This window comes from Oryzias latipes, chromosome 12, assembly GCF_053564925.1.
Source record: "Oryzias latipes strain Hd-rR chromosome 12, Olatipes_Hd-rR_3.1".
Taxonomy (NCBI): Eukaryota; Metazoa; Chordata; class Actinopteri; order Beloniformes; family Adrianichthyidae; genus Oryzias; species Oryzias latipes.
Window position 1 is genome coordinate 30,994,884 of NC_136248.1, and position 10,117 is coordinate 31,005,000.

The following is a 10,117-nucleotide window of genomic DNA, read 5'->3' on the forward strand; positions in this document are numbered from 1 at the left end:
TATTTCCTGCTCTTTGCTCATAGGGTTTCAAGCTCAAATAAAATGGTTGGAAGATATTAAATGTGGGGTTGAAGGTTGAAGTTCTGACATCCAAGGCTCCTGACACTCCGGTGGAAATCTTAGTTTGAACAGTTTGAACAAAGTTGAGTTTCCTTAAAGTTTGGGAGGAAGCTGAATGGACCTGCTTTTTTATGACGTTGCTGTTGGTTCCTCTAAAGAACACGAGGGGAAAATCCTCCAACCCTGTTTTCTGTCAAACCATCCTTTCATAAGACCGAGGGGCGAGTGGAGACACATCTTCAGGATGACTGTTGGAGGCTGAGCCTGCGCTCCGGCGCGCACATGCTCAGTGGCTCACAGAGGCTTTAAAGCGCGGCGGCTGCGGGCGGAGGCAAGCAGAGACGCAGAGCAGAGCGCAGAGCAGGAGCGCCAAGCCGGAGCGCAGAGCGGGAGGAGCAGCCAGCGCAGCAGAGGAGGAGAGCGGAGGCAGGAGCCCGGGAGAGAGCAGCCAGATGAGCCAGTGACGCGCGCAGACCCGGCTCTGCTGGGCGCCGCACTCGCTTCCCCTCCGTCGGTTCTTCTCTCCATCCTTCCTGCGCCATGGTTCTCTGCAAAGTCCGGACCCTGGCGGTTTACTTTGACAGCCTGAACGAGAACAACCTGCCGGTGTTCTCCGGGGGGGACCTGGTGTCCGGCAGGGTGGTGGTGGAGGTCACCGGGGACGTGCGCGTGCAGAGACTCAACATAACCGCGCGAGGAGTTGCCAAAGTCCGGTGGACGGAGTCCCGGAACGCGGGAGCGAACACGGCGTACACGCAGAACTACACGGAGGAGGTGGAATACCTGCGGCACTACGACACCCTGATCGGAGAGGACAGAGGTACGAGATAGCGCGCGCGCGCGCGCGAGGTCAAAGCCTGTCAAACAAACTTTGGAAGCGCACGGGGGCATCAGCTGGTACTGATGCAACAGCTGATGCCCGCGCGCCCTGCCAGTCACCGCCGTCCCGCGCGGCGTACTGACATCATAGAAGCGCAAAGTCTGCGGAAAGTCTGCGAATGTTCATTTTCCTTCTGTTTGTGCCACATTTCCCCCCCTAAAACTGATGGAGAGAACATCCGCGCGGAGGCAACTCCCTTTGTTAGAGGCGGTTCAAACCTGTTCAGAGACAGGAGGAGGAGGAGGAGGGGGGCGCGTGCGTGTGTGATAATGCCTCAGCTGCTGCCTTAAGCTTCCGCGCGCCGGAGACCTATTTTTCTGCGCGAAAACAACCCGCCTGACCTCTTTGGAACTTCATAAAACGCAATAACGTCACCAATAAGGTGCGACAGAAAGGATGTTTTTCACCTGAAACGTTTGAGCAAAGTGACGTAAAAGGTTTCTGCGTCTGGAAATGTGCGTCGGCTCCTGTGGAGCAGGGGAGCGTCCACGCACGCGGCCACGCTCACCTGAGCCTCACCTGCAGACGTGTTTGTGCTGCGCTCCATCTCTCCTAGATCATCTATTTTGTCTCTCCCGACATTTTGATTGGTTTTTAAACTGTCAATCAGACATCGGGTTCTGCAGCTGTCAGTAAGTGTTAGTGCTTGGCTCAAGGGCACTCCGCCTGAGGCCACATCTGTCTGCTTTGCTTAAGCAGCAGAAAACCGCAAACGAAGCGGAAAAGCAGAACATTCCTCAGGAACATCAGATCAAGATGAAGCATCCAGAAAGCTGACTTCGGGACTCTGATGGGGTTATTCTGTCTGCGGGTTCGGATCTGGGTCGGGCTTCTTCTAGAATTCTTTTGTCTCGGTTCTGGTTGACGTGAGAGCAGCGGGTCCACCTGAAAGTTCACGTCTGAGTAACAACACCCTTCCTCCAGCCTCAACCCCCACCTTCTCAGGCCACACGCACCACATGGTCGTGCTCGGGAGGGGGCGGGGTCTTCCGGCCCAGCCAATCGACGCGCTGTCTGCGTTTCTTGCCACGCCGGCGTCCAATCAGCGGCGGAGCCGTGACGCATCGCCGGAGTTTCCAGCAGGAGGAAGCCGCTCAGTCTGGTTCATACCGGTCTGCTCCTGCTGCAGCCGCGCGGCCGGTGACTGACTGGGCTCGCGCGCGCGCGCAAACACACCAACACAGGCCCACGTGCGTGGACGGCGCTCGTAATAGTGCTCACGTTGCGCACTTTGAACACAGAGCAGGGTGAGGTGGCAGAATGGAGGAGAAGAATAGGAGGCAAACTGTGGGAAAACAACAACAGACAAACGAGGAAGCAGCTCCCGCCGCGCGCGAGCCCCCAGCTGCTACTCACGCACGTGCGCACACACTGTAAGGGGGACGTGACCGCGTGTCACTCACATCCCTAACATACAAAGCATAGCAGACATTTTTCAGTGAAATAAAGTGTGAATTCAGAAAAAACAGAAGTTTTTTCCATTTCAGTGATGAAGATGAAGATTTGGCTTCTTTAACACAGATCCTCTTCATCCTGGGTAAAGTCCCCCCCCCCCCTTATCAATGCTGCCTTTCATACAGGGAGCTGGTTTGTTGACTGACACTTATTAAAGAACCTTTTTGTTATCAGGGTTCAGGTGTTCTAATTTAGTTTTTCTTTGCTTTTGTTTTCTCTCACTGTTCAGGAACCGTCTTTTCAGGGTTCTGGCTAATTCGTTTGTCTTTTTTTATTGTCAAAGAACCTTTGATCAGGGTTCCAGTGTTGTATTTTTTAATCAGGTTTCAGGTGTCATGCTGACACTTTATTATTTTCCATGTAATAGAACCTTTTTTTTAGGGTTCTGGCTAATTCTTTCTTCTTTTCCCCATTGAAAAACCTTTTTTAATGGGGGTTCTGATGTTGTACCAATGCTTTGGGATTCTCTCCCTGCTCAGGAACCGTCTTCTCTGGGCTCTAGCCAATGCTCTTTTCTACTTGTACTCTCACAGAACCTGTTATCAGGGTTCCGGTGTTCTACCGATGCTTTTGCTAATCTCTGACCAAAACATTTCAACTGAAAATTCAATGTTTGACAAAAGAAACAAAGAAATTCAAAGTGAAACCAAACAATACGAAAAGACTAAAAAGAAAATCCAGAAGATTTTTTTTAAAATATGCTGAAGAACAAAAGAAAAAAAACATGATGAATGTTTTTACCAAGCGTTGAAACACACTGATCATCTCCAGCTTCTTATTGGTTGTTCTACTGTAGAGAAGAAGTTCTCTGTTCTTCTATCAGGTCCGTCCTCAACAGTCAGCTGTTTTATAAACTCTTTGGTTTTCCAGACGGACTTTTTGCCGTTTAATTTTCTGATTTTGTCACAGTCCTGGTTTGGTGTTTGGGTTTGCGGCCTTTTATTTTGAAATGCTCTGTTTTCCAGAGCATTCCTTCCTTGTCTGTCAGCACGCTGACCTTCTTTTCAGGACCTTTTGGAAACACGTTTTTTTTTCCTTGGGCGGTTTTATCTTGTTTTTGTTTTTTCTTGTGGATTTTGTTTAGTTAGGTTCTGATGACTGTTATTTTAGAAGTCTTGTCCTTCAATCTTGGGACGTTTAAGGCTGCAGCCGTCTCCCTTCAGTCTGATTTTCCGGACGAAAGCCGAACGTCTTGGAGGCTCACAGCTTCTGAACGTCTGACAAACGCTGTGCTGAGAGGGAGCCTGAAGTGTCTGCGGGTCTCTGACGGAGTCTGCTTTGTGTTTCAGATGAGGACACTCCAGAAGAAGGCGCGACGGTTCTGCACACGGGCCTGCACGAGTTTGCCTTCAGCTTCAACCTGCCGCAGATGTGAGTCCCACCTCCTTTCTGATGTGTGCGGCAGTTCTCCCGCCCACATTCAACCTTGACCTTTGACTCAAACACTCGACCGGTATTCCAAAAGACCAAAAAGGAAAGTAGCCCTACGTTGATGTATGTGACACTTCACAGCAGTAAAGTATTTATTCTAATCTGACTTTACTGAAGAAAGCGTAGCATAGACTCAAAGTTCTGCATCGGAATCCCTTGGAATAAAACAAAATGCTTAAACGGTCAAAGTGTTACGCTAGTTTATAGAGCGTGAGATGTTTGCTGTTAAAGGGTTACGTTTTCCTAAAATAAAAATCATTAACAAAAAATAAAATTAAAGAGCTGGTGTGGAAGTTAAAATATTTACAGACTTTTAAAATATTTAGCTATGAACACAAATGATTTTGCGTGAGGAAGGTAACATTTCAAACAGACATAAAGGTTTTTTAAATATTTAAACTTTTTTTTACTAAAATAAATGACTAAGTTAAAAAAAAAACATTCGCTCAAGAGCAACAGGCAACATAAAAAATGTCCATATTCACAGAATACGAGTATCGTGGGGGAAGAGGCAAATTTGAACAATCAGGGCGATGTCGCCACCTGTTGTCCCGTGGTGGTACTGCAGCCGACAGTCTCAACGCGGATCTGTTAATTATCCTCTCAGTGAGGTTTAGACTCTTCTCAGAGAAAACAAACGTCACAGGAGGGTTTTGTTCGCTGCACTCTCACGAACTGTGCTCACCGCCGGGAGCCGGAACCAACTGAGCATGTGTGAAGTGGTTAAAGCGAGCTCCACCTTCAGCGCCGAAGCTCGCAGCAGGCGTCTTATTCCGGCGGGGCAGCTTTCCCCCCCCACATCCCTTCAACAAAGCTCCACTTTGTTGCGCGCCGGTCGTTGAACTGGAATAAAAGCATGAGGACACGGCGTGCAGCACTGTACCCGACAGACCACCCACATGCCTGATCTCCCTCTCCTCAGGGCTCTGGCCACTTCCTTCGAGGGGAAGCACGGCAGCGTGCGGTACTGGGTGAAAGCCGAGCTGCACCGACCCTGGATGATGCCCGTCAAAGCCAAGAAAGAGTTCATTGTGTTTGAACACATCGACATCAACACGCCGCTGCTGCTGGTAGGTGCTGAGTGGAGAAAAATGACCCCAAAGGCTGTGAAACAACTCACACATCGTCAGTTCTTCTCAGTTTTTTAAAACAAAACAAACAAAAAACAAGTTTAGCAGTTTGTGGACTTTGAAAATCTCAAAAGTTTTCTCAGATCCAAGAAAAACGTGATCCTTCCAGGAATAGATTTCAGCTTCTGGTGGAAATCCTACTGAAAACATGAGCAGACCTCAGGTAGAATATATATAAAAAAAAGAAGTTAAAGAAAGTGCCTCATGTCAACAAACTAGAACCCTTCAGCCATGTGAAAGCAAAGTAGATACCAACTGTTAGGCACGGAGGTGGAAGGCTGATGATATGGAGTTGTTTTGTGACTGGAGAGTCGCTGATACATTTGCTAAAGATAGACCAAGTTTTAGGTTAGCTGTAATTGTATTTTTATTCAACTGGTTAAACGTTTTGAGTTGTGTTGTCTTGAAGAACGCGGCTAACCGAGCGGGTGTTCCTCTACAGGCCCCCCAGGCCGGCACAAAGGAGAAGACCCTGTGCTGCTGGTTCTGCGCCTCGGGTCCCATCTCCCTCAGTGCCAAAATCGAGAGGAAGGGCTACACTCCAGGTGAGCCTCCTCATCTCATCCTCGTTCCTCCTGCTTCTCCTCTCAGACTCCGCCCTCAGAGCTTCACTCACGTCCTGTCTCTCCCTCAGTCTGACGGACTGATTCCTTCTACCCTCTCTCCCAGGCGAGTCCATTCAGATCTTTGCTGAGGTGGAGAACTGCTCGTCTCGGGTGGTGGTGCCCAAAGCCGCGCTGTACCAGACCCAGACTTTCTTCGCCAAGGGCAAGGGCAAGCAGATTCAGCAGCTCGTGTCCAACCTGCGAGGAGACCCTCTGCAGCAGGGCAAGAGCCAGAGTTGGGAGGGCAAACTGCTGAAGATACCCCCAGTGTCGCCCTCCATCCTGGACTGCCCCATCATCAGAGTGGAGTATGCCCTCGTGGTGAGTTCAGGGGTCTGTGGGAACAGACCAAAACTGTGTACGACAAAATGCATACAAACTACTATTTAGATGTTTATTGAGGAAAATATGGGAAACTTTTGCTTATTTGGTTAAATTTATTACTGTTAAAGTAATACAGGCCCCTCAATCTGACCAATTGACTGTAAATAAGAGCTGGACTGAGTGGCCCCTCCCCCTGGCGTTCCAAACAGGAAGTACCTGTGACTTCATGTGACTTCTAGATCAGATACGTTTATAACATCTTGTTAACCCGCTTTTGTCAAAACTTTTCTGTAATTCAAATTATTTCACTTAGAAACTGACCAATCAGATGCCGCAATAAAAGTAGGTGGAGCCTGCTGGCCTCAAGGTCCAATGTTCAAAATGTTGGACAGATGTTGTGTAGCTCGCTTTCAAGTGGTAGGGGCGTGGCCTTCCAACAAGCTCAATCCTGATGACGTCTGGCTCCGACATGGCGGAATCTTCATTGGGGAAAAATGGCGACTGAACTCATTTCATTGTGTCGGAGCCGGAAGTAAACCAGGTGTGACGTGACGGTCAAGGCTGATTTCTACCGGTAATCGCCTCTGTCACGTCTGACATCCTTCCGTCTGCACGCAGCAGCTCTACTTCCAGTCTGTTGACGCGTCAATGTCAAGGTAAAAAACCAGAGAGATAGGAAACAGGCCTGGATTTCAAAATAAAAGCTTTCTTTGTACCTTTCAAAATAAAACTTTATAAACTTTTTTGTTATATTTATAAGTGATGTATCCACACAATAACGCACGTTAACATTGCAGATAACCTCGGCGTCAATCATGGCCATGGACGAAAAAAGTTTATCTTGTACAAAGCATTTATGACACAAAATATGCATTTTCTAGGGCTCCATTTTTGCCAGAAATATGCTGTCTGTGTCTTTATTGCTTAGTAGTACATAGACATGTCCAATGTTCAATTAACTCGTTCAGTAGACAATGAACCAAAGACAGACTGTGGACGCAAAAACATATTTTTGGCACAAACGGAACCCCGTGGATTGGTAGACACTCGGTCCAGTTCTCAGATACAGTCAATGGTTCGACCATGGGCCATGCCAGTTTCACTTTTGTATCAGATTCAGTCTCAGAGACCCCCACTAATTTAGTGTCACGCCCCCCACCCGCAGGTGTACGTGGACATTCCTGGGGGGTTGAATCTGTCCCTGTCGTTGCCGTTGGTGATCGGGACCATCCCCCTCCACGCCTGCGCCTCCCGAACCTCCAGCATCAGCAGTAACTGCGGCTCCGTTGGCTGGCTGGGGTTACCGGAGAGACCAGAAGGTTCGTACCGGAAAAAAAACAACGTTTTTTTGGTGTCTTCGGGTCTGAAAACGGCAGAGCTGTGATGGCTGTTCCTGTCCCCCCCCCATCACAGCTCCACCGAGCTACAGCGACCTGGCGATATCAGAGGAGCACAGGCGGGACTGTCTGCAGGGCTGTGATAGGCCCGAGGGGGGCGGCGAGGACCAGACTCTGCTGACGTACATCACAGAGTTCAGATATCTGCCCCCACCACTCTACTCTGAGGTACACATACACCACAAGGTCAGGGGGGGGCACACCGTTCAGTAAAGGTCTGACAAAAATAATGCAGAAAGGTTATTTCATTAGAATAATTTCAAAACATTTCCAATTAATAAAACAAAACAAAGCTGCTGGTATTAAAGGTAACTCCAAGTAAAGCAGACAATGTTTCTGTGAATAAACTATAAAATTAAGTACACTTCATAAAGATGTACTAATTAATAACAAAATAACTTCTTGAAAAAGTTGGATAAATACTTCAAAAACTGTAGTCACTTGGAATAAAAGTAAACTTTTAAAAAACTAAGCAAGTTTCTTAAAAAATAAACGTGAATATATTACAAAAATGCAAAAAAATGAAGAAAACTTCTAAAATACATTAAATTAATATATTTAAAACATAAAAAAAAAAAAACACATAGCAGGTAAAAAATGTAATTTAAAGACAACGTTAAATAAAACACTGCAAAGTTTTAACCTTTTAACTCCTGAATGTATTTCCAGCTATGAAAAAAATTATAATGCAAGTTTTTGCTTTGTAGTTGATGACATTTTGGTCATTTTAGAGCCAAAGTGGTTCGTCGCATATTTGTGATATCAACGTTTTATGACTTCTTGTAGCAACATAGGATAGAAAATCCCTAAAGTTTAATGCTTAAAGAAAAGCCTGATGGTTGCACTAAATCTTCCTGAATCCCGCCCCCCCAGGTGGACCCGTACCCCGACTCCATGGAAGCTGCAGACGTCTGCAGATCCGACGTGTGTCCATCCCGCTGAGAGGAGCTCGGGTCACGTAGACCCATGTACAGACCAGACGAATGAATGTCGCTCGCCGACCCGGGACCACGCTGAGACACGGGGGACTTGATGGTTCCAGAAGACGCCGGATCCACCAAATCCCGAGCTCACGGACAACTGTGGCGGTGAACTGAGACGCCTCCATTGGGCATTGGAGTTGTCATCCTCTGAATGGCACATTAGGACCGACGAAAGCCATCTTCAGATAGTTTGACTTGGACCTGAAGGTGGCGCTGTCCCCCACAGGACTTTTGGGGGTGGGGGTCTTTCCGTGCACAAAGCTGGAAGAAAGGCTTTGGCGGATTCATCTCTGAAGAACCGCGACCGATGGCTTCAGGCCAAAGCTGACTGTGTGTTTTTGTGTGCGTGGGTTCGAATGAGCAGCTGCAGACGCGCAACGCACAATTTTACCAAGCTAACACGCCTGCAAATGGCCTGCTCTCCGTGTCGCTGCAGACACGTCATGCGGCTGTGCGCTCGCAAAAACCACAGCAACTACCTAAATGTTTACAGAGAAATATCTTCAGAATGTTCAAACACAACTTCTTCCACCTAAAAATTCAAGTTAAAGTGCAATATATTTTTATAATAACTGATTTTTTGCACTAGTTTTTCATATAATCTGTGCTGTTTATTCCTTTTCTGTGCATTATTCTATGTAACTGTTATGGATCAACTTTTGATAAAATAAAGTTTATTTTATAAAATAATGCCGTTTTGGTTTGTTTCTGTTCCATTTGATGGTAAACAGATGAAAATGCGAACTTTTATTTGAGAGTACCATTGTCTCAGTCTCACCGATAGGAAAACTCATCAAATCATCTTTAAAAGTTCCTCACAACACAAAACGACTCGTAGACGACATACTTAACAACGTTCACATTTCTTAAAACATAGCTTGATAAAAACAGAATAATGTGTGTGGCGAGAAGGCAAAGTGATGATAATCTAATTGCACTAAAAACTGTCAAACTTATTGATTAGCTACAGATCAAATCAAAATATGACATTGCAACAGTTTCTCACTTTAGGAAATGATTCTGTAAGTTAGCATCACAAGCAAAAAAACTGTAGATTTATCCACATCAGGAGTGCAACAACTAATTGAATAAATCGACTTATAATTCATCGAGACCCATCAGTCTGAGGCACGTAGTTCAACAAAGCGCCCTGCACTATTATAAAACCATTTCACACTGAGATAAACCGATAATCACTATTTAGGAATCAGGAAACTTCACCTGCACTGTTCAGCACCCAGGTATTTTTGAGTCACACTGACGTTTTGGATAAAGATGTCGGATAGTTCAAAACATCAACTTTGAATCATATCATTGATCACAAATTATGATATGAATCGATATTGTTAAAATGAACCATCGACATGTTTGAGACTGAAAATAGCAGCTGGCTGCAGTGGATGCACTTTATTTTTCACGCGCAGAAACGCGACTAACAGTTTTGCTGCTTCTCCTGCTTCTACCACAAAACAGATGATAGAGAGAAAAAAAGTGATAAGCTACAGATTGTTCATATTTTTCTCAAAAATCGTTGTTAGACTCATTCCACACTGATTGCCCAAAATTCTGCCTCAAAGTTTTATATCATTGAGTGAATAAAAGCATTTAGGATAGTAAAAACAACAAATATATATTCCAAAAACCTAAAAGACTTTCCATCTAATGTTTCCTTTTTACTCACAGAAACTAAATCAACGATTCCAGACACACAATCAACGAGGGTGACTATTTTAGAAGATATCAGATGACATTTTTTGAAAGTCTGAAACTCAGGTGAATTAAATTTTGCATTTTTGTACTCGTAAACACAATAAAAGTTCAATTAAAGAAAAATCCTTCAAGCATCTGAAGA

The 10,117-nt window shown here is 45.9% G+C and overlaps 1 protein-coding gene across 1 annotated transcript; it reads left to right on the forward strand.

Annotated features, from left to right (window-relative positions):
- Nucleotides 1-290: 290 nt before the first annotated feature.
- arrdc3b (arrestin domain containing 3b) lies at nt 291-8,955 on the forward strand. Its single transcript, XM_004074467.5, has 8 exons — nt 291-880; nt 3,685-3,766; nt 4,749-4,896; nt 5,399-5,501; nt 5,626-5,882; nt 7,051-7,204; nt 7,299-7,450; nt 8,156-8,955. Exons 1-8 carry the CDS (start codon nt 601-603, stop codon nt 8,222-8,224), a joined length of 1,245 nt encoding a protein of 414 aa, XP_004074515.1. The 5' UTR covers nt 291-600; the 3' UTR covers nt 8,225-8,955.
- Nucleotides 8,956-10,117: the final 1,162 nt, after the last annotated feature.

Coding starts and splice junctions, on each gene's coding strand:
- arrdc3b (XM_004074467.5), top strand. CDS start 601: ATGGTTCTCTGCAAAGTCCGGACCCTGGCGGTTTACTTTGACAGCCTG. Junction 4,897..5,398: donor TCAACACGCCGCTGCTGCTG/GTAGGTGCTGAG, acceptor GTTCCTCTACAG/GCCCCCCAGGCCGGCACAAA. Junction 7,451..8,155: donor CCCCACCACTCTACTCTGAG/GTACACATACAC, acceptor CCGCCCCCCCAG/GTGGACCCGTACCCCGACTC.